The following is a 24,883-nucleotide window of genomic DNA, read 5'->3' on the forward strand; positions in this document are numbered from 1 at the left end:
TAGAAATGCCCATCAGTTTTATTGCAGGCAACCATCCCTGCCACAGTCCTGTTAGAGAAGCCTCCCAAACTGCCTGATCCTAGTAAAATTTTTCTCGAGGGCTGCATCTCTTCCACACAGTCCATTCAGTCTCATGTTGGACCTGTTAGCTCCTTTGGTCATATAGCCAACATATTACTGTGGGTCAAGGTCAACTACATATTCACAGGGACTTCAGTGAGGGCTGTGTGTATATGAAGTAATAAAGAGCCCATCAGACTAAACCTGCTTTTTATTTATTGTCATTTTTGTTGAGGTAGTGTCTCACTGTGTTGCCCAGATTTGCCTGCAAACTCCTGGGCTCAAGTGATCCTCTGACCTCAGACTCCTGATTGGCTGGGACTGCAGGCACATCCCTCTGCCTAGATCAAACTAATTTTTAAGCTGAGTGAGTAGGTGACAGTAGCCATGTAAGGAGAAGCAGAACCCAGAGCCCTCAGGGCTTGTTTGTTGAAGTCCTGGAGCATCACGAAAACATTTATTTGAAAGGAGTCTTGGTCTTGCTTCTAGACGGAGTAGTTAGTATTGACCAACTCCAATTGACTGCAGTCTAGGCACAGACAGAGCACCTTGCTGCTTCAGCTTTGGGTATGGCCACCACTGTCATGGAGGGCACGTGGCCTCCATGGATTCTAAAATCCTCTCCTGTCTCCATATTGGTCCCCAGGGTAGCATATTTCCATCAGACCTTTCCTTTACTACTGGATACAATAATTGTCAATATGGGAAAGAGACAGGAAGGAAAACACTCCTGATGCACTGTTTATACAGCCAAGCCCAGTGGGCTGTCTTGGGCCCCTCCCAAGCTAGTGAACTGCAGCAAGACAAGAACACCTATTGTCTCCTCAGCACCTGCTGTGTTGTTCTGGTCAGTCCTGGGCAACTAGGTGGCCTCTGGCTCCAGAAGAAGCAGAGCTGCATTAGCAGCAGCAGGGCTGTGAAGATGCAGAAGAGGCACTTTGAGGATGTCACTTCTTGGCTTGAGAAAGGGAGCAGAGTGTAGAATGCCATTCTCATGCCTGTGGAGAGTTACTTGGCCCTGGCACTCCACCTATACAGGGGCTCATGGATGGGGAAGAAGAAGGAGATGAGGAGTCATGTGGGTCCAGTGGGGAGGAAGAAAAAAATGTAAGTGTGTTGACATTGTAGGGTCAGCAGCTGCAGGCAGACAACTCAGCTGCCACTCACTTATGTGCTGGCTGGGAAACCCACTGGTGCCAGGCTCTGATCTAGGAACTAGAGATCGCTTGCGAATTGAAGAGATCAAAGATTCTGCATTCATAGATGTACATCAGTGGGAAAGACCAGCAATTATATATAGGCATGATTTATCCATCTTCTTCTCATTTGTTTTTGGGTGGGGGGACTTCCCAGATGGCTGTTTAATCCTTACTGCTGTGATTTGAGTGAGTTCCTTTCAGTTCATTGTTAGAACCTAATTTTCAAATCCTTATGTTGATGGCTTTTAGAGGTAAGGCCTTTGGAAAAGTGGTTAGGTCTAAATGAGGTCATGGGGGTGGCTTTCAAGGCAGATTGGTGTGTGTGTGTGTGTGTGTGTGTGTGTGTGTGTGTGCGCGTGCACGCACATGCATGAACTCAAGGCCTGGGCACTGTCCTTGAGCTTTTTTGATCACAGCTAGCATTCTACCACGAGCCATAGCTCTACTTCCGGTTTTTGTTGTTGTTGTTGTTATTGTTGTTGTTACTGGTAAATTGAAGATGAGTTTCATGGGCTTTTCTGTTCCAGTTGGCCTTAAACCAAGATCCTTAGATCTCAGCTTCCTGAGGAGCTAAGATATAGGCATGAATTACCAGTGCTCAGCTAGGATTTGTTTCTTAAGAACAGAGACCACAGGCTTGCTTTCTTGCTCTTAGCATGTGAGGCCCTCACATGCTAAGAGGCCATTAAGAATGACCTCACCAGATGCCAGGAGAGCACTCTGAAATTTCCAGCCACTATACCTAATGGGTCAACTAAACTCATGTTCTTTACAAATTACTCAGTCTCCAGAGACTTCATGGATCCTAGTACACATAGGATGCCGGCCTTCACCCAACAGAGTGAGGTCTCAATACCAAAAAGCAGAAGGGTGCACTAGGCTGCAAGTATCTGGTCTTGTTGACCCCTGGATGGGATAACTTTCTGTCCTTGAGTGTGATTTGTACTGGGTCCCCTGGTCTACTCTTATGAATTACTTTATCCAAATGGATATTGATGCTGTGTCCTCGGCTTTGATTAACAGGGAAGAGGAACTCTCCCAATGAACTGGCATTTCCTGAGTTTTCCCTCTCTGTCCCAGGCCTCTACAGCAACTTGTGGCAGTTTTAGTTAAGTCCTAACATCAGGACCTTGATCATCTCATTCTGTAATTCTTCTGAAGACCTCAGGAGACAATGCTACACTTTTTTCAGCACTACTCAAAGTATCTGTCTGTCTGTCTGTATACAATGAGTTAACAAACTGAAGTCTGCTTTTTCAATTGGTTGTTAGACATTTTAGGGCACAATCTAAGACCTACATATAGCAAATGTACAGGACATATGATAGGTATTTTGTAAACTGAATTTACTACTGGTTCATCATTTTTTAACCATACTAAGACTTGAACTCGGCCTCATCTTTGCATGGTTGGTGCTCTACCACTTGAGTCACACTTCCAGCTCTGCTTTTTTGCTGGTTATTAAAAAATGGAGTCTCACAGTTCCATTCTAGAGATTTTTATTCTCAAGAGTAGCGCTCTACCACTTGAGTCACAGCTCTACTTTAAGCTCTTTTAGTGGTTAATTGGACATAGAGTCTCATAGACTTTCCTTCCTGGGCTGGCGTCAAACTACAGTCCTCAGATTTCAGCCTCCAGAGATGCTAGGATCACAGGTGTGAGCCATTGTTGCCTGGTTCTATTTCAATTTTTTTATTGTGAAAATACTGTACAGAGGGGTTACAATTACATGGGCAAGATAATGAGTACATTTCTCATCAAGCATTGTTGCCTCCTCCTTTGTTTCCTCTTCCTATCCCTTCCCATCTTCCTCAATTTCTTAAATATTTGCTCAACCTTGGATCTATTTTGAAAAAAAGTTCCATGGGCTGCTGAGAAGAATGTGCATGCATTGCGGGGTTATTGTATGAGATACTGTATAGATGTCTATTAAATCTTTTGGGGTTATGGTGGCATTTAATTCTGAGGAGTCATTGCTAATCTTTCATTTGGTTGACTTGCATTTTGGTGAGTGAGGTGTTAAAAGTCTTCCACTATTATCGTGTTATAAGCCCAAGAGTGTTTATTTAATATATTTGTGTGCATTACTATTAAGCATATATATCTTGACCATGGTAATTTCTTCAAGGCTTGTTCCCCTTGTTATTATGAAATGATCTTCTTTGTCTCTTCTTACTGATTTTTAGCCTGAAGTCTATTTTTATCAGATATCACTATGGCTACTCCTGCTTTCTTGCAAGATACATTTGCTTAGAAGATCTTTTCCATCCCTTCCCTTGGAATTTGTGTTGATTTTTGACAATGAGATTTTTTTGTTGGAGACAACAAAAGAATTGCTCTTATTTTTTGTTTTTGCTTGTTTGTTTTTGATCCCAGCTGCTGCTCTACATCTTTTAATTGGAGAGTTGAGCCCATTGATGTTTAATACTATCATCAAGAATCTCTTAAATTTTTAAATACATTACTGTTAAATCAGAAATGGTGACTAGACCTCGACTTTTTCTACTAATCACAGGTAAGGAGGAAAATAAAGAAATCCAAGGAATCCCTTTTCTTTATGATAGACCCAATGTAAATGCCACGAAGGACTGCCCTCCAGCAGCCAAATTTAGAATAAAGAAATAAATTGAAATGTCAGCCATGTAATGATCCAATGTCTCCCTCTACTGGCAAAAGGTGAGTAGTGAAGCATTCCCATTCAAAATGACTGTATTTAGTTTCCTGAGTAGGAAGAACTGAGGAGTCTTTAGGATCATGTAGATCACTTTTCCCATTTGCAAAGGAAAATGCAGCAGCAGCAGCAACAAAATCCACTAACAAGCCTATGATGCTGCAGTTCTGTCATCCTGTCCATTCTTCTCAGATCTGATGTATCCAGGAAGGTGGGCATTAGGAATCCTCCCTCTCCTTGCATCTGAGTACGTCAAATGTACACCATGTAGTTTCTCTGCCTGAAACCCACCTAACACAGTCTTGACTCAGTTTCTCTTCTTGATGCTTTTCTGGGACTGTCACATTCACACCCTGAAAATGTTAGAAGTTTTTAGTGTTTCCTACGGAGAGTGACCCTGTGGAGGGGCTTGTGAGAGGCAGGGCCTCTCAAGATGAAGCATCCTTGTACCTCTAGACTCCTCATCATTCACTTCTTCCTATATGGTATCAAATTGAAACAGCAGTCTACTAATCGTTTTTAAGAGATTACAGAAAATCTCGAATTTACAGATGGTTCAGTTTGTGATTTTCTGATCTTCTGATGGTATGAAAGCAATATGTACTTTGTAGATAGATACTGCATTTCCAAGTTTAATTTGTGATCATTCCGGGGATAGTAATATTCTATAAGAATGTCTCTCCAATACCAGGCAGCAAGTGTGAGTCATGGCTCCCAGTCAACCGCATGATCACCAGGGGTAAAGCTGCTCACACAAAATTGCCTCATTTTCTTTTGGCACTTATTACATCCTATTATGTCTACAAAACTCCCATCTCTGTGTGATATGAGGTACTTACACTTCATTATAAAACAGGCTTTGCACTTGGAAAAATTATATTAAGTGAAGTAAGCCAGGACCAAAGAAACATAGGTCCCATGGTTTCCCTTATTTGCAATATCTAGTATATGTCTGAGTCAAGCAGAAAAGGTCAGAAAAGATGTTACGTGAAATAAACACCAAGATAAGTATTCAAATGTTTTTTCTTTCATGTGATTGTTTCTAACATATTTATAAGATGATTTCTTTGTTGCTTTGTATGTCCCTCCCCCACGGTATAACCCCTGCGTTCACTGTATTTAATGTTGATATAATTTGTGGAGGGGAAGGGAAAAAACAAATCGTTTAAATAGAGATACAGGTGGACCCATTGCAACAGTGAGACATACAAGTCGTTATGTCAAAAAACAAACTTTACAACTTTGGCAAGGGGGGAAGGAGTTGGAGGGGGATGGAGGGGAGGGGGGCATAGGAGATGGGAAGGGATGGGAAGGGGAAACAAAGGAGAAGGCAACAATGCTTGATAAGAAATGTAACTCATTACCTTGCCCATGTAATTGTAACCCCTCTGTATGGTATTTTCAAAATAAAAAAAATAAAAAAACAACAACAAAAACAGGCTTTGTGTTGGGTGATTTTGCCCAGCTGTAGTCTAATGTAAGGGGCTGTGCATGTTTAAACTGGGTTAAGCTATTATTTCCAGTAGGCTTTGCATTTCCACTTGAGATATTTTCAGCCTACAATGGATTTATCAGTATGGAAGATGAAAATCATCTTCATTTCCATTAGATAATAATCAATCACAATGGGCCATTTCCCCAGATCATAATGACTTTTTGAAATAAGGCTGAGGTCAACTTCAGATAATCAAAGACTCATAGAGTTGCAGCTTGTTTTACTCACTGATTAAAAAATTAAAGGGCAGGGAAGTGTTTAAAGCAGACAGACAACATTATTTGACAGTGAAAAAAACACCAAAACAGATTGCTAGGGCAAGGAGCAGTCTGGGAACTGGGTATCTGCTGTCTTCTTCAAGGCCCTCTATGTATTTGGTCCCTGCTTCTCCCTTTAGGAGTGTGCTCCCAGTCCAGTCAGTTGAGGGAGTCTCATGATTGATCCTTCCATCTTGGAGCATAAACCCTGAAGATCCCTCTGGTTAAATTTCCTTGTATCTTTACAGGAGTGTGGAGGGGGATCTTGATGGGTTGGAGGGATATATGGGAAGGGATATGTCCTCATGTCTTAGAATCTCCCATGCTCTCCTTCCTTACAGGATCTGATAGGACACTGCAGCACTTATCTGAGCTTCTTACCTGCTTGCTGTCCCAGAATGATCCCATCTACTTGTGTCACCAGGGAGGAATGCTGGGGAAAATGTGTGAAAAGAATGAAATAAATTATTATTATTTTGCAAAAGATAAAGCTTTTATCGACAGTTATTTGTCAAGGAGACAGGTGTCATGCTCATACTTGTCTCCCCAATCAGTTGTAATACAGGGAATTGTGGAAAGGGAGAAGATAGAAAATTAGATCCAAAAATTCATATGGAATAATAAAAGACCCTGAATACCAAAAATGATCCTTAACAAAAAGAACAGTTCTGGAGGAATATCAATACCAAATTTCAAACTCTATTACAAAACTATAGTAATAAAAACAGCTTGGTACTGGCACAAGAACAGGCCTCAGGACCAATGGAATAGAATTGAAAATCCAGAAATGAACCTACAGACCTATAGCCATCTAATCTTTGATAAGGGAGCTAAAATAATAGAATGGAAGAAAGACAGCCTCTTCAGCAAATGTTGCTGGTAAAATTGTTTAAACACTTGCAGAAAACTAAAGTTAGATCCTTATCTATTACCCTGCACCAGAATCAACTCCAGATGGATCAAAGACCTCCAAGTCAAAGCAGACACTCTGAAAACATTACGGAATGGAATAAGAGAAACCCTAGGTCTCCTTGGCACAGGCTGAAACTTTCTTAATAGAGACCCAGGAACACAACAAATCAAAGAAAGGTTGGACAAATGGGATGCTTGAAATTGCAGAGCTTCTGCATGGCAAAGGACATAGCTAGCAAGATCAATAGAAAGCCCACGGATTGGGAGAAGATCTTCACTAGCCATACAATGGACAAGGGTCTCATATCTAAAATATACTTGGAACTCAAACAATTAAATTCCCCAACAACAAATCCTCAAAGAAACAACTGCTCAATAAATAAGTGGGCTAAAGACTTAAAGAGAAACTTCTCTGAAGAGGAAAGAAGGATGGCCAATAGACACATGAAGAAATGCTCAACATCCCTAGCCATAAAAGAAATGCAAATCAAAACAACATTGAGATTCTACCTTACCCCAGTTAGAGTGGCTATAATCAAGAACTCTAACAACAACAGATGCTGGAGGGGATGTGGACAGAAGGGAACCCTACTGCATTGTTGGTGGGAGTGTAAACTTGTTCAACCACTTTGGAAAATAGTATGAAGGTTCCTCAAAAGACTCCACATAGAGCTCCCCTATGACCCAGCAATCCCACTTTTGGGCATTTACCCAAATGATCACAAACAAGACCATACTAAAGATACCAGCACAACTATGTTTATTGCAGCATTATTTACCATAGCTAAGATATGGAACCAACCCAGACGCCCCTCAGTAGATGAATGGATCAAGAAAATGTGGTATATATACACAATGGAATTCTATGCCTCCATCAGAAAGAATGACATTGCTCCATTTGTTAGGAAATGGAAAGACTTGGAAAAATTTATATTAAGTGAAGTAAGCCAGGCCCAAAGAAACATAGGTCCCATGGATTCCCTTATTTTCAATAACTAGTATATGTCTGAGACAAGCAGAAAAAGTCAGATAAGTTGATATTAGGTGAAATGAACCCCAAGGTAAAGATTCAAATGTTTTTTTCTTTCTTGCAATTGTTTCTAACATATTTATAAGATTATTTCTTTGTTGCTTTGTATGTCCCTCCTCCACAGTATAACCCCTGCTTTCACTGTATTTGATGTTGTTATAATTTATGGAGGGGAAGGGAAAAAACAAATCGTTTAAATAGGGATACAGGTGGACCCATTGCAACAATGAGATGTACAAGTCGTTATGTCGAAAAATGAACTTTACAGCTTTGGCCATGGGTGTGTGTGTGGGGGTGATGGGAAGGGATGGGAAGGGGAAACAAAGGAGGAGGCAACAATGCTTGATAAGAAATGTACTCATTACCTTGCCCATGTAATTATAACCCCTCTTTATGTTATTTTCACAATTAAAAAAAAAGAAAAGAAAATTAAATCTTAGAAAGGGAGAGTTTTGGCTGATAGTTATATCTTTTCAAGGGTCATTTGTTTCTTTTCAAGGGTAATTATGCTTTCCATTTATGACATTTAAAGGTCATCATCCAACTCAGCAGGTTACTTTGGTTCGTGCCCATTCTTGAAAAGTTGGTTTCAAGCCAACTTCGTGTGACTTCCACAGCCCCGTCTGGGAAAACAGCTCCAAGACACTTCATTAAAGGAACTTATGTCTGGGTGTGTCCAGGCCTCTGTGAGTCCCACAAACACTTGTAATCCAGCAGAAGACTGCATACCATGGCATGTTAAAGGATGGTTCTGCTATTCTTTTTCACACCTGCCACACACACTATCTTCTCACAAGAAATCATTCTTTTATTTAAAAAAAAAAAAACACTTTTCTACTTAAAAAAATTGGTGTGTGTTTATTGTGCATAGCAATGGATACAGTGGTATTTCAATACATGCTCACAATATTCTTTGATATATAAATAGAATCTTCACCGTGTTCTGCATCCAAAAGGCCAATTCACCCTTACTTTTCAATGTCTGCCCTCCTGTGAAGGGCCCTAACCCTGTGCTCTCACATTCCTGGATCCTTGCGGACTTGTCACTTCTAATGCATTCCAAACACCCTGGATGTGTCATTTCCTGTGTCACTGGGGATAACAGGTATGTACCACTGCACCCAGCCATATGGGGTAACAGGTGCACCCAACTGTTAGCTAATCACTGAGATGGAGTCTTGTGAACATTTATGCCTAGGCTGGTTTCTCACCATGAGCTCCTGGTCTGTGCCTCCCAAGTAGTTAGGATTACAAGCTTGAGCATTACACCTGGCTAGCAATCATGTATTCTTTTTTTAGTGATGAGTGGAGGCATCATCCTGACACAGACACCAGCCTTGCTGTCTGCACCTCCTTGCCCCTTATGAAACCACAGCTATGTAGGGGGAGAAATAACTTGAATCTGGATAAAAGTTGCCAAAGCTTTGAACCTTTGGTTTCTCAAATTGCTACTTTGCTCCCAAGTATCCATTCTTTGCTTTCTGCATCAGCCCTGGGAGTCTGAGGACTCCAGGGGTTTTGCTACTGCATGCCTGTGGGTGGCCACTCCACGGTGGTACAGCCTCTACACAAACCTCCTGCTGCTTGTCCTGGAGCCTAAACTAGGAGAGCAGTTGCTTGCTTGCAACAGGCCAGTCAGGAGCCTGTGCCAGAGACATGTACTGTATGCAGTGGTTAGAACCACAACACCTATCTTTTGGGAGGAGATGTAGTAATCTCTGCCTTGATTCTGGGGCTTTTCCCCTTCTTTGTACCTCTGCTGACTTCCAGTGGCCATATCTGCTCTGTACCATGCTCTGCACATGGCAGGAAACAGAGCCTCGAAAGAGTGGTGCCCAGGATACCTTCAATAGGTGATGACAGGAAGAGGGACCTGTGTAACCAGTTCCCTCACCTAGAGGGCCAGAGCTCTAGTCACCTTCAGTGACACTTGTCATGTGAAGGTACTTTCATATCCATCCTCTCTTCCTGTCATACCCTCCTCCTCCTCCTCTCCCAGGCTTTCTTGGAGCTTGTAAATGTTCTGCTTGTTTGCACCTCTTGTGGCTGAGGGACCCAACCCATTTTCTCTTGGAGAGGAATTTCTGTCTAAGTTCTTGCCACTTCTTTTACATTGGGCTGAAAAAATTCAGGAAACAATTTCTCTTTATAAGTATCTCTTAAATCATGCTTAGGTAGAAGTTTTCTTCTGAGTTTACAAAATTCTAGAAGGAGTTGGGTACTCGTGGCTCACAATTGTATTTTTAGTTACTCAGGAGGCTGAGATCTGAAGATCATGATTGGAAGCCAGCCCAGGCAGGAAAGCTCTGTCCATCAGTGAGACTCTGAACTCCAGTTAACCAGCAAAAAGCCAGAAGTAGAGGTATAACTCAAATGATAGAGTATGAGCCTTGAGTGGAAAAAGCAAAACTGGAGTATGAGGCTCTGAGTTCAAGCCCCGGTACTGGTACACACTTCTAAATAAACCTGTGAAATCCACAATAGAGGCAGCAATTGAAAGAGTCCTAGAGGACCCCTTCCTAATCTTTTGCTCCTAGAACTCAAGAAGGGTGTAGATTCACCTGGACTCTCAGGTGAACCCTCCCTACTGGCTGTGGCCATGTGTGAAGACAAAATCTTCTCAGGTGTAGAAAGGATTATAAATTTGGCCTTTTTTTTGTTTATTTCACGAAGCATTTTGAAATGTTGGCAAAGTGTTATGCAAATCAGGTTTTTAGTCCTGATTTGACCCAATAGACAGGAGAAATATTTCATTCAGGAATATAATATCTAATCTTTCTCAGTCTTATAGCTAAACATCAAGTGTTTGCCTGCCTTTCCTTCACTTGGCCTCTTAGAAAGACCTGCCTTCCCATAGCTTCTTGTACTGTTCCCTGAAGAGCCAGTTGCTCGGACTCCTGGAACTGTCTCCTGATGAAAGCCAGCAATGAAGGCCTGTAGGGCCCGAAGGCTCTGTAGACCCACAGGTTAGCTGGGTTCTCCTATTGGATTGCCTGGTCAGCTGTTAACTTGGCCTCAGGGTGAAGCAGAAGTAGAATAGCTCTTCATCTTCATGAGAACAGAATGTACAGGGCCACTCTGATGCTTCTGGGAGACCCTTCCATTCTGTCTTCTGTGAATGGGACAGCATCAGTGTCCCACTTAGTCCAGTCTCTGTTGGACCAAAGGTGCCCATCACCTGCAGGTGATGCAGGTGAAGTGGGCCTGAGAACCCTGGGAAACCCTGTAGAAAGCCTCTGATTCACACCACCAGATATGCAAATGGACTTCAAGGGAACCTCTGTTTATTTAAGCAGGACATGAGCTCCAATTCCAGAGCAGTGGACAGAAAACCAGGTCCCCAAATCCTCTCTCCTCAACCTTTGGGTCTTGAACCACTGGATGCTGTGGGCTTCTCTTCAAGATGAGCTTCCTAGCCTGGTTCCTCTGTCTCCTGGTGGTGGATTTTTGGGGTGAGTGCATTTTCTCTGCAACTGTTGGGATGGTAACTTAGCTCTTGACCCAGAGACAATGCCTTTTAAGTATACCTGGGAAATTACAATCTTTGGAGTTCTTCTAACTTAATTCTTATTTAATAAACCAAGGCACAGAGTCCGAGGCTAACAATCAATATTGAGGCAGTTTTGAACCAGTCCTCTGCCTCTCTGAGGAACAGGGATTGCATAGTTTTCCCTGGAATCCTTTGGGAGAAGTAATACTTTGTGTTGCTTGGGTGGGGTGTCCTTTCAGGCTGCAGAGCACAGATCATCCTGACTCAGTCTCCAGACACCCTAGCTGCAAGTCTAGGGGACTTTGTCTCCATTGCCTGTAGAAGCAGCATGAATGTCGGTACCTCCATGGCCTGGTACCATCAGAAACCCATGGAGGTTCCCAGATTGCTCATCTTCGGGGCTTCTGCCAGGGCTGCTGGAACCCCTTCCAGGTTCCGGGGAAGTGGTTCTGGCATTTTCTTTTCTCTTGCCATCCATGGAGTGGAAGCTGAAGACTTTGGAGTGTTTTACTGCCAGCAGCACTTCAGCCAGCCTCTCACAGTGATGGATTTCTAAATAAAAACATCCCTGCTGCCCTGCTGCAAACATACTTGCTTCCTGCAGGAGGCGTAATGGGAGACGTGTGAAGAGCACACACAGCAGATGGCCTTGCTTTCAGAGTGTGTGCTTTCTGAGCTGTTGAAGCAGGGGCAGGTGTTAGAACTGTGACCTCACATTGAAACCAGATCCACATAGAGGAAACAGTGGAAGGGAGGAGGAGCAACCTGTGGTCTAGACAGATGCTTCACTGGAATTTATTGACTAACGTTTGCATAATGCAGTATCATAATGCGCACAGTGCACTTCAAAATTGAAGACTGAAATGATGATTTCTTGTTTCTTGTGATTTTCTGGTTCGAAAGGGAGACTTATCTGCTGCTTTACCTGGGCTCTGTCTTGCAGCTGAAGGAAGCTGGAACAGCTGGCTTGGAGGTTTATGTCAGCCCGATACCCCTATCTGCCAATTGGGTCTCAGTTTCATGCCAATAGGAGAAGAGGTAGAAATGTGTTACTTCAACTTGAGGCATTTAAGGCTGAATTTTCTTTTTTAAAAAATAAGTTTTTAGAACCTACAGACCTATAGCCATCTAATCTTTGATAAGGGAGCTAAAACAATAGAATGGAAGAAAGACAGCCTCTTCAGTAAATGGTGCTGGCAAAATTGGTAAACTACTTGTAGAAAACTAAAGCTAGATCCTTATATATCACCCTGCACCAGAATCAACTCCAAATGGATCAAAGACCTCCAAGTCAAAGCAGACACTCTGAAAACATTACAGGATGGATTAGGAGAAACCCTAGGTCTTCTTGGCACAGGCCAAAATTTTCTGAACAGAGACCCGGAAACACAACAAATCAAAGAAAGGTTGGACAAATGGGATTGCATGAAGTTGCAGAGCTTCTGCATGGCAAAGGACATAGCTAGCAAGATCAATAGAAAGCCCACGGATTGGGAGAAGATCTTCACTAGCCATACAACAGACAAGGGTCTCATATCTAAAATATACTTGGAACTGAAAAAATTAAATCCCCCAACAACAAATCCTCAAAGAAACAACTGCCCAATAAATAAGTGGGCTAAAGACTTAAAGAGAAACTTCTCTGAAGAAGAAAGAAGGATGGCCAATAGACACATGAAGAAATGCTCAACATCCCTAGCCATAAAAGAAATGTAAATCAAAACAACATTGAGATACCACCTCACTCCAGTTAGAATGGCAAAAATCAAGAACTCTAACAACAGATGCTGGAGGGGATGTGGACAGAAGGGAACCTTACTTCATTGCTGGTGGGAGTGTAAACTTGTTCAACCACTTTGGAAAGCAATATGAGGTTCCTCAAAAGACTTCACATAGAGCTCCCCTATGACCCAGTAATCCCACTTTTGGCCATTTACCCAAATGTTTACAAACAAGACCACACTAAAGCTACCAGCACAACTATGTTTATTGCAGTATTATTTACCATAGCTAAGATATGGAACCAACCCAGACGCCCCTCAGTAGATGAATGGATCAAGAAAATGTGGTATATATACACAATGGAATTCTATGCCTCCATCAGAAAGAATGACATTTCCCCATTTGTTAGGAAATGGAAAGACTTGGAAAAATTTATATTAAGTGAAGTAAGCCAGGCCCAAAGAAACATAGGTCCCATGGTTTCCCTTATTTGCAATATCTAGTATATGTATGAGTCAAGCGGAAAAGGTCAGATATGTGATGTTAGGAAAATGAACCCTTAGATATGTATTTTAATGTTTTTTTCTTTCATGCATTTGTTTCTAACGCATTTATAAGATTATCTCTTTGTTGCTTTGTATGTCCCTCCCCCACAGTATAACCCCTGCTTTCACTATATTTGATGTCAGTATAACTTGTGGAAGAGATGGGGAAAAACAAGTTGTTTAAGCATACAGGTGGACCTGTTGCAACAATGAGAAGTACAAGTTGTCATGTTGAAAAATGAGCTTTACAACGTTGGTGGGGGGGGGGGGGGGGGAGGATTGGGTGGGGGGGGGGTGGGGGGGGGCGGCTGGGAAGGGATGTGAAGGGTAAACAAAGGAGGAGGCTGCAATGCTTGATAAGAAATGTACGCATTATCCTGCCCATGTAATTGTAACCCCTCTGTACAGTATGTTCACAAAATAAAATAAAATAAAATGAAAAAAATAAGTTTTTATTGGGAAAATACTGTACAGAGGGGTTACAGTTACATGAGCAAGGTAATGCGTACATTTCTTATCAAGCATTGCAGCCTCCTCCTTTGTTTTTCTCCTACCATCCCTTCCCTCCCACCTCCTCAACTAATGTCCCCCCCACTACCTCATCCCTCCCCCCCTCCCCCCTCTCCCGCCTAAATTGTAAAGTCATTTTGCAACATAGTGTCTTGTATATCTCTCATTGTTACAATGGGTCAACCTGAATCCCTATTTTTCCCTTCCCCTCCCCAAATTATACCGACATCAAACAGTGAAAACAGGGGTTATACCATGGGGAAGGAATATACAAAGCAACAATAAAAATCACATGGTGGGCTGGGAAGTTGGCTCAGTGGTAGAGCGTTTACATGGTATGCATGTGGCCCTGGGTTCGATTCCTCAGCACCACATAAGCAAAAAGCAAAAAGCTGGAAGTGGCCCTGTGGCTCAAGTGGTAGAGCGCTAGCCTTGAGCTGAAGAGCTGAGGGACAGCACCTAGGCCCAGAGTTCAGGCCCCACCACAGGACCCCTCCCCCCTAAAAAAATCACATGGTACCTTATAAATACCTTAGAAACAATGTCAAGAAAAGAACAAAACCCTTGTGTCCCTATCTTGGGGTTCATTTCACTTAACTTCTTATCATATGTACATAGCTTTTGACCTTTTCTACTTGCCCCAGACATATACTATTTATTACAAATAAGGGAAACCATGGGACCTATGTTTCTTTGGGACAGGCTTACTTCACTTAATATTATTTCTTCCAAGTCTTTCCATTTCCTAACAAATGGGGCTGTGTCATTCTTTCTGATGGAGGCATAGAATTCCAATATATATATATATATATATATATACGCCACATTTTCTTGATCCATTCATCTACTGAGGGGCATCTGTGTTGGTTCCATATCTTAGCTATGGTAAATAATGCTGCAATAAACATAGTTGTGTTGGTAGCGTTATTATGGTCTTGTTTATGATCATTTGAATAAATCCCAAAAGTAGGATTGCTGGGTCATAGGGGAGCTCTATGTGGAGTCTTTTGAGGAACCTCCATACTATTTTCCAAAGTGTTTGAACAAGTTTACACTTCCACCAACAATGCAGTAGGGTTCCCTTCTGTCCACATCCCCTCCAGCATCTGTTGTTATTAGAGTTCTTGATTATAGCTATTCTAACTGGGGTGAGGTGGAATTTCAATGTTATTTTGATTTGCATTTCTTTTATAGCTAGAGAGCTGGAATATTTCTTCATATGTCTATTGGCCATTCTTACTTGCTCTTCAGAGAAGTTTATCTTTAAGTGTTTAGCCCACTTATTTATTGGGCAGTTGTTTCTTTGAGGATTTGTTGTTGGGGATTTAATTTTTTGAATTCCAGGTATATTTTAGATATGAGACCCTTGTCTGTTGTATGGCTAGTGAAGATCTTCTCCCAATGTGTGGGCTTTCTATTGATCTTGCTAGCTATGTCCTTTGCCATGCAGAAACTCTGCAGCTTCATGCAATCCCATTTGTCCAACCGTTTTTTGATTTGTTGTGTTTCTGGGTCTCTATTTAAGGCTGAATTTTCTGTAGAGAATTTTAAATTAATGATAAAACTAGCTGTACATGGTGCTCCAAACTAGAATGTTACCTATTTGTGAGGCAGAGATAAGGAGAATCATAATTCAAGGCCACCCCAGGCACAAGTAGTTCATAAGACTGCATCTCAACCAATTTAAGAAAATGTCCATTATTCCAGCTATGCAGGAAGTATTAGTAGGAGAATCTCTATCAAGGATGGCCTGAATATAAGGAAGAGATCCCATTTGCAAAATAACTAAGAAGCAAAAGAGATTGAGTATGTGCCTCAAATGTTAGATGACTTGCCTATCAAATATGAGGCACTGGGTTTAACCCTCCCTATTGCTCAAAATACCGCAAATCCTCTTCTTTCTTGCCAGGCCCAAAGAAACATAGATTCCCATTGTTTCTCTTATTTGCAGTAAATAGTATATGTCTAGGACAAGTAGAAAAGATCAAAAGCTCTGTATGTATGATAAGATAAGATGAAGTTAAGCAAAATGAACCCCAAGATAAGGACACAAGTGTTTTTTTTTTCTTGCTATTGTTTCTAATGTATTTATAAGGTACCATGTGATTTTTTTGTTACTTTGTATATTCCTTTCCCATGGTATAACCCCTGTTTTCACTGTGTTTGATGTCAGCATAATTTGGGGAGGGGAAAGGAAAAAACAAAATGTTTAACTAGGGATACAGGTTGACCCATTGCAACAATGAGATGTACAAGACACTATGTTGAAAAATGAACTTTACAATTTGGGTGGGAGGGAGGGAGTGTAGTTGTGGAGGTGGGAGGGAAGGGATGGTAGGGGAAAAACAAAGGAGGAGGCAACAATGCTTGATGAGAAATGTACTAATTATCTTGCTCATGTAACTGTAACCCCTCTGTATGGTATTTTCACAATAAAAAGCTTATTAAAAAAAGAAATTCTGAACATATCAGAGATAAAATCTTTTTCCTCATGGGAATGATCATGCCATTGTCTACTCCTGCTCTACTTGTGATGCCATGGAAAGTCTTGGGTGTGTTTGGGAGCTGATGTTGGCTGCTGGCTGGGCACCTCAGTATCCACCATGGGACCTCTTTTTCTCCATTAGCTGCATCAAGTTTTTACATTCCTAGAGCAGAGGGTCAAAGTGCAAGTTGTCTTAGTGCTGTTTTTGCCATTCTATTAGTCAAGCAAGGTTAGAGTTTTGAAATATTTTCTCTTTTCCAGTGGTTTTGAAGCATTTCAGATAACTTGATAATCACTCTTTAACTATTTGTTAAAATTCAGCCCTGAAGCCCTCAAGTCCTGGGATGTTCTTTGATAGAATTTTTTAAAAGTGTGATGTTATTTAAATTTTCAAAATTTTATTGTTCTAATAAAGGGATTACAATTTCATTAGTCAGGCTATGAGTATGATGCTTCTCGACAAGGTCACCCCTTCCTTTGGTTTTCCCCCCTTTCCCTTACTGTTCCTATCCACCAGTGTACAGTGTGTACATTACATAGTATACATTGAATACAATGGCTGCATTTGTTCACCATCCTTCCCTCCATTTCTGTGCCCCTCATTTTCCCTCTTCTCCCAAAACATTTCCATTTCTTGATATTCCTTTTGTACAAAGAGGTTATACAATTACATAAGTCAATGGCAATAAGTTGATCAATGTCACCCCATCTGATGGGAATTTTTTAAAGTACCAATTTTACCTTATTACTTGCTATTGGTTATTCATAATTTTTATTCCTTTCTTCAGCTCTGGTTGATTGATTGTGTCTAGGATTTTTATCATTTTATTCTAGCTTATCCAATGTGTTGCATAGAATTGTTCATTAGAGTTTGTTATGATCATTATTTTTCCAAGTATCAATTTTAAAATTTCTGCCTTCATTTCTAATATAATTTGAGTCTTAGCTATTTTCTTATCTAACCAAGTAGTATGTTAAGAAATCAAATGTTGGAAAAAAGTCCAACTAATGGTTAATCAATTTTATTTTTCCATAAAACTAACACAACCTAAATTCTTCTCTCTCTCTTTCTCCTTCCTTCCTTCCTTGTTCCCTTCCTTCCTTCCTTCCTTCCTTCCTCCCTCCCTCCCTCCCTCCCTCCCTTCCTTCCTTCCTTCTTTCCTTCCTTCCTTCCTCCCTCCCTCCCTCCCTCCCTCCCTCCCTCCCTCCCTTCCTTCTTTTCTCTTGTTTTGTTTTAGTTTGTTTGAGACAGTTTCTCATAATGTAGCTTATACTATATCTGGAGCATAAATGCATGAAATTCTGTATAAATAATTTAAAACACTAATTTAAAAAAGTTCAATGATGTCAAGAAGATACGAATGAATAGTTGAATGAACAGGTAAGGGAGATAATATAATTTTTAGACGTCAACATTTACGAAAAGAGATTCTGAAAAAAAGCACAGCCAAACAGGAATCGTGGAACTGTAAAGTTCAGTAAGCCAATAACACTCCCAACTCAATGGAAAGAACAACCAAGAGACTGAGTGTCAGTCTTACCCTTTGTCACAAGATGATTGGAGTCCCAGGGTGACTGGGTTGGGAGAGTCAGGAAAAAATTGGTTGAATTGTCAGACAGGGACAAAATTGAGTCAGCTAGACTTGTGTCCAAGCCTTCCTTTAGTATAATTTAGAACTCTAGATACATAAACAGTAAATATATTCAGATTTTCTTTATTATATAGTATTATATTTTAAGTATTATGTTTTCACGAACATTTTTACTGTAGCAAGTTCCAGGAATATTAGAAACCTGCAATGATGCAAGAATACATAAATAGGAAATTCATATGAATAAAATGAGATTTTTCCCATTTTGTACAATATCACTTCAGATAGATATATCTAGAGCATAGGTAACTACAGACCAGGCTTCCTTAGAAAGGGCTGAGGACACTACACTTCTACACTTGTTACTTCTGCAAAATGAAATGGTGGGAGCATTTCACACTACTGGGTCTTTCTATTTAATATTCTACAGTATAGTACAGTTGTGTGATGTGACTGGAATTTTCCTTCAGAGAAGTTTCTGATTCTCAGAGAGACAGCCACGTACTGAGAAACTGAGTGGGAGCCACTGAACATCCTAAGACTTTGCCAATAGGTAGAAGAGATATATAAAGTTCTATAAGTATCTAAGAAAAACTTGGAAGAAAAGACTTCTCCCCTCAAAAACAACACACACACACACACACACACACACACACACACACAAGTTCAAACTCTATGTTTTTACAAAGCAAGGCCCAAAGGGAATATTATAATGTCTGGTATTAGAAGGTGACTAAAAAATCAAGCTGCTTCTCAAATGCACAGCTCTTTAGATTGTCATATGTATATGTGTATGTATATGTATATATATCCATTTATTTATGCCACTCCTGAAGCTTAAACTTAGGAACTGGGTGCTGTTCTTTAGCTTTTTCATCAAGGCTGGTCTTCTACCACTTGAGTCCCAGCTCCACTTTTTGCCTTTTGCTGGCTTTTGGAGATTAGAGTCTCACGGACTTTCTTGCTGGGGATTCCTTTGACCAATGATCCTTACCTCTCCACCTTCTGAGTGGTTAAAACGATAGGAGTGAGCCACTAGTGCCTGGCTTGTAGACTGTCTTAAAACAAAAGTGACTATGAGGAAATTATATGTTTAACCACAACAATGGTGAGCCCAGGAGATCCAGTGGGCCCAGGATGTATGTGAATATAATTGAATGTAATACTGTTACAGAAGATAAAAATCCATCATTTTGATGGATGATATACAAATTTTAATGCATTTTACATGGTTTACTGATTTTAAATTAGGAACGGTGTCTGTACAGTAGGAATAGAAAGACTCAGAATACAGAGTGATCACAAAGTTTTCATCCAAACTGGGTCATTTGTGAGAATAAACAGGGAAGGCTTTAGTGATCGTCCTAGAAAATTATCAGGCAAGAAAAAAAAATAGTGGCCCTCAGATATGAGGGAAAGCTAATGAAAGATGGGAGATGGGAGAAGGAAGTAATACAAAATAGCTAAAAGGCAGAATATAAGATGCTTTGATCCTCTCGATAAAGAATCATGGAGGTAAATATGAGTCATTAAGCTATTTGCCTTCTCACTGACATGAATTTGCTCCAGATTTCTTCTCCCCGTGCCTATGGCTCATAGAATAGGATGAAAGCAATACATTAACTCATAACTGTCATTTACACCCATTACTAAAAGATGATATGCTATGAATTTCTAGAGAGACAATTATGTTTCTATCAAAGTTTCAGTCTGGAGTGGGCATCTAGTTTCTTTTCTTTCTTCATTTGTGGAAGACAATCCTTTATTCTAAGTACAAACACTGAGCCTCTGAGGACAAATACAGAAGCAGGACATTACAGATGATTATATTTTTTTTGTCAGTCATGGGGATTTGAACTCTGGCCCTGGACATGTCCCTGAGCTTTTTTGCTCAAGACCAGTGCTCTACCACTTTGAGCCACAGAGACACTTCTGGTTTTCTGGTGACTAATAGGAGATAAGAATCTTATGGACTTTCTTGCCCAGGCTGGCTTTGAACCGTGATCCTGAGATCTCTGCCTCCTGAGTAGCTAGCATTACAGGCATGAGCTACCAGCCCCTGGCTAGATTTAATCTTACAAACACCAGGGAGAAACTCCTGTGGGATTAAATGTGGACACCAGAAGGAAATGAAAACCCTGTTTGTCTCAGTTCTGCAGCTGACTAGAAACAGCTGTTGCTCATTTGCATATTTTTTCTAGAGTCCATTTCTGTCCCTTAAGATCATCAGGAATACCTGCTCAGTGAATGAAGAAAGAGAGCCTCAGGCACTGAACATGGACATCCTGCTTTCTTTACTCTTCTTTCTGCTGTTTTGGAGCCCAGTGAGGTCTCGACTGTAGGGAAAGTCCTGAGAGGAGGGGAGGTCTCTTCTCCTAACAGTGAGAATCTGATTAGCACCCATCTTGGTGGGTCTCTGATCCTTAGTCTCCCCTCAGAGATCCAAGTACTCTGAGGTTAGAGGACCAGAAGAAGCAAGATCTGCTGGAAGAGAAGTTAGTGCTGTAAAACATGTCTTTGTGTTTTTTCTCTTCTCAGCCACCAGCGGGCGCACACTGATGACTCAGTCTCCAGCCTTGGTGTCCCTGTCTCCAGGAGACAGCATCTCTGTAACTTGCAGAGCCAGTGAGACTGTCAGTGATTATGTGACCTGGTATCAACAGAAACCAGACAAAGCTCCCAAGATCCTCATCTATGATGCTGATAACCAGTATCCTGGGGTCTCAGATCGTTTCATAGGAATTCAGTCTGGGACAGATGTCATTTTCAAAATCAACAGAGTAAACGTAAGTGATATAGCCACTTACTACTGCCAGCAGAGTTACACAGTCCCTCCCACAGTGGTATAGCCCTGTGCACAAACTGTCCTCCCAAGCTGCCTGTGTAGAAAGGTTACATGGTTCAGAAAGCTGCCATCTCTCCTGTGGTATGCTCAGACCCACAGCAAACATAGGAGAGGTATTTACATATATCAAAGGTAAAAGTCTCCCCAAAGCATGTTTTCTTCTAAACACAACCCTTCTCTCCACCCTGCTGGTCTTTCAATTAGTTCTAAAAATGATATTTCCATGTCAGACCTTCAAAAAACTTCATGTATAATATGATCTTTTGCGTCCAACATTCTGAAAACATTTCCTTCCTTCCTTCCTTCCTTCTTCCTTCCTTCCTTCCTTCTTCCTTCCTTCCTTCCTTCCTTCCTTCCTTCCTTCCTTCCTTCCTTCCTTCCTTCCTTCCTTCCTTCCTTCCTCCCTTCCTTCCTCCCTCCCTCCCTCCCTCCTCCCCCCTCCCTCCCTTCCTTTCTCCCTCCCTCCCTCCCTTTCTCCCTCTCTCTCTCTCTCTCTCTCTCTCTCTCTCTCTCTCTCTCTCTCTCTCTTTCTTTCTTTCTTTTTGTTCCAGATTGGGACTCAAACTTGGTATCTGAGGCTTTCACTCACTCATTGGCTGGTACTCTACCTCATGAGCTATGTCTCCAACCACTGAAGCATTTTTTTTGGTCAGTCCTGGGGCTTGAACTCAGGGCTGGGCACTGTCCAGCTTCTTTTGCTCAAGGCTAGCACTCTACCACTTGAGCCACAGTGCCACTTCTGACCTTTTCTGTTTATGTGGTACTGAGCAATCAAACCCAGGGCTTCATGCATGCTAGGCAAGCACCCTACCACTAAGCCACATTCCCAGTCCCCTGAAACATATTTTTAAGGGCAGAAAAATGAACACACAATAGGAGAGACCATCTGTCAGGGAATAGGGGAATCACAACTACTCTAGCAATCATCATAAGTAGTCAAATTACTCTATTGCCAGTCACCATTCATTGAAGTCTTGAAGATTCATTATGTGTTGAACTTGGAACTCAGGGCTTCCTCATCTTGTGTAATTAATCCCACAATCATCTTCTTATAGGCAAGAAACTTAACCCTCTCAGAAGTTAGCTTGCTCATTGTAGGGAAGAAGATAGAAACAGATTCTGATGCTCTGTCTCTTTTAACACCTGCTTGTTCATTCTTCAATTCATTTATTCAAAGCAGATACAATTAAGGAAATAAAGTACTTTTACTTAAAGTGAATGCTAAGTGTGCAGTTGAGTGAGTATAAACGTATACACATGCTTTTTAGCCATCACATAGCAGAAGGCATAGACTGTCTCTATCACCTCATGTTCTCCCTCACACTCAGTCACATCTGTACTGTATCCATTACCTTGGAGGCAGTATAGGTTCCATATGGGTCCTATATTCTTGATCTGATATGTTCTCTTTGGCACCTTATTTCTTTTGGTCACCATGGTTTTTGAAATTCATCTGTGTATGTGGTGGGTACTAGGCTTACTGTTGCTGTGGGAAAAACAACTTGATACAAACAACTTGAGTGGGAAAAAGATCTATTTTGGCTCATAGTTTCAGAGATTTCAGCTCATAGCACTTGGCCTCATAGATTCTAGGCCACTGGTAAGGTGGAATGTCGTGGAGGTAGGAGCATGTGACAGAGGAGGATCTTCCACTCCTTGTGGACAGGAGGGAGGGGGTAAGGGAAGCAGGGAGAGAGAGAGGGAAGAGAAAGAGGGAGGGAAGGAAGGTGGGAAGGAACAGAGAAGAGAGAGAAGTAGAAGAGAAGGGGAGAAAGAGAGGCAGAGAGAAAAGGAGAGAGTGTGGGGGGGGGAGAGATGCAGAGAGAAAGATACAACAGGGAAGGACACAGAGAGAAACAACTGGTTCAGAGACCAGCTACATTTCCCAAGGACACACTCTTCCAGGGACTTGCTTCCTCCAGATAGGCCTCACCTCCCAGTTTCCATCACTTTCCCAAATAGCTCCACCAGCTAGGGACTGTGTTTCACACATGAACTGGTAGGAACATTTCATATTCAAAGTCTAAGATTGGAGTGGTGACGTTCCCTTTTTACTACAGATACAGTTCACAGAATCTGAACATATCAAATAATTTGCTCATCTTTAATGATTTAAGAAAATTGAGCCTGTTACTCATTAAAATTTTAGAGATATTCTTGCCATATTTCTTATAGATATGTACATTTACTTCTCTTGACTGTGTTTCTAGGAATGAAAATGGGGACATATAGGGTTGGTTGGTACAGGTTTGTTACCAGACTCAGGACTGGAAGCTCAGTTCATAGAAAATCCAGGATCTGAGGGACAATTCTTGGGAAATAAGAACAGCTTTATTCAGTGACTAAGGAATGGGGAGGCATGGGGAAGGGAGTTGCTCCTATGTAAGGAGATTGATAGGTATGTCTCTTCTGGGAATGACTGGTGTATAGCTTCCAGGGCTTTGGAAGCACTGAAGAGTTGTTTATGTCTCTTGAAGATGAATATTTCACCAATATGTTAGAATTTTCCAGAGAAATGGAACTAATGGAATATGGGTATACAGGTAATAATCAAAGAAGATTTGTAAGATTGGCTCGTGATCACAGAGGCTTGATCAAGACAGCAATGATTATCTTCACAGTGGATACTCAGTGCATCTGACAACTGCTCACTCTAACAAGCTAGAAGCCTCAGAATAAGGAAGAGGCCAGTACACCACCCCAGTCCTGGAAACCTGATGAAGCACACTGGTGCAAGTTCAAATTCAAAGGCAGAAGAATCAGTCACAAGAATCTGGAATCTCGTGGCTAAAGGTAACAACAATACAAAATGTACCCACTCCAGGAAAGAGTGACAGAAATAAAACAACAGAACAGACCATCTCCCTTCTATGTTTTTTTCTTTCATGTCTAGCTGAGTCTTACCCACATGACCATGTGATATTCTTCTCTAAAGCCAGGGTACAAACACACCCAAAGTATGCTTTTCCAATCTCTAGACATCCTTCAGTCAAGCTGACAGTTTAAATTCACTATCACAGTCAGGAATTTGTTCTATAGATCTATCACATGCCATTTTAATTTATTTCTTAATTTTAATACATATAATAGATTGTAATATACATATCGTATATATGATATACACAGATTTAAGGAAAATTAAATCACTTTATTAGGCTTTCTCCTCTATGAACATAGTAAAAGTCTACTTAATATTATTTAACCCACAACAAATACATGTGCATTAACAGTAAATCCTGATGTTTTGCTATATTCTTAATGTTTACTAATCTTTTGGTAAGGTCTTTATAAATTTTTATACAAAATTTGGTTGTTAGTATTTAAAGGTATTTGACTTCTTTATTTCAAACTTTGTCTTGACTTACTGTATGTGCTAAGGCCTTCAGTATAAGCTTTTATTTATTTTTGCTGGTCTTAGGGCTTGAACTCAGGGCCTGTGCGTTATCTCTGAGCCTCTTTGTGCTCAAGGCGCAACCTCTGGCTTTTTCTGAGTAGTTTATTGGAGATAAGAGTCTCATGGACTTTTCTGCCTAGTCTGGCTTTGAACTGTGATTCTCAAATCTCAGCCCACAGAGTCGCTAGGATTACAAGCGTGAGCCACAGGTACCTGAATCCAGTATAAGCGTGAATAAAAGCAACAAAAAGAGGACACTTTTCCCAGTGGAAAGAATAATTATATTTCATCAATGAATATGAGATGTTAGACACTTTATCAGGAGTGTAGACAAAGATTTCCAAGACTTACAGTGAGAGGGGCTGAGTTTGGTTGATGGATGGATAGCACACCATAGAGTGGAAAACAACCTCCACTGAGTAGTTCCTTGCTTGCATGAGAAGTGCTAGTCTCTGTCTTTTCAGAAATCATTTCCAGCTAACCTCCCAAAAGCTGCAAGTGGAGCTATGGCTCAAGTGGTAGAGTGCTAGCCTTGAGCGAAAAAACTCAGGGAGAGGCCCTGTGTTTAAGCCCCAGGATGGTCACCATATATCATCATATATGATGCATGTAAATGATAGTCTTCTCTTTGTCTCAGTTAATAGTTTTGGTACAATCTGTTTTCCTGGAAGAGAAG

General features: G+C 41.1%; 1 gene segment (V, D, J or C); it reads left to right on the plus strand.

The window, feature by feature from the left end:
* Positions 1–10,845: 10,845 nt before the first annotated feature.
* On the plus strand, positions 10,846–22,003 carry LOC122121231. The segment is given in 3 exon segments: positions 10,846–11,076; positions 20,507–20,754; positions 21,869–22,003. Coding segments are annotated over 3 exon segments (432 nt in total).
* The last annotated feature ends 2,880 nt before the right edge of the window (positions 22,004–24,883 follow it).

This window comes from Dipodomys spectabilis, unplaced genomic scaffold (genome assembly GCF_019054845.1).
Source record: "Dipodomys spectabilis isolate Male_0828 unplaced genomic scaffold, ASM1905484v1 ptg000187l, whole genome shotgun sequence".
Taxonomy (NCBI): domain Eukaryota; kingdom Metazoa; phylum Chordata; class Mammalia; order Rodentia; family Heteromyidae; genus Dipodomys; species Dipodomys spectabilis.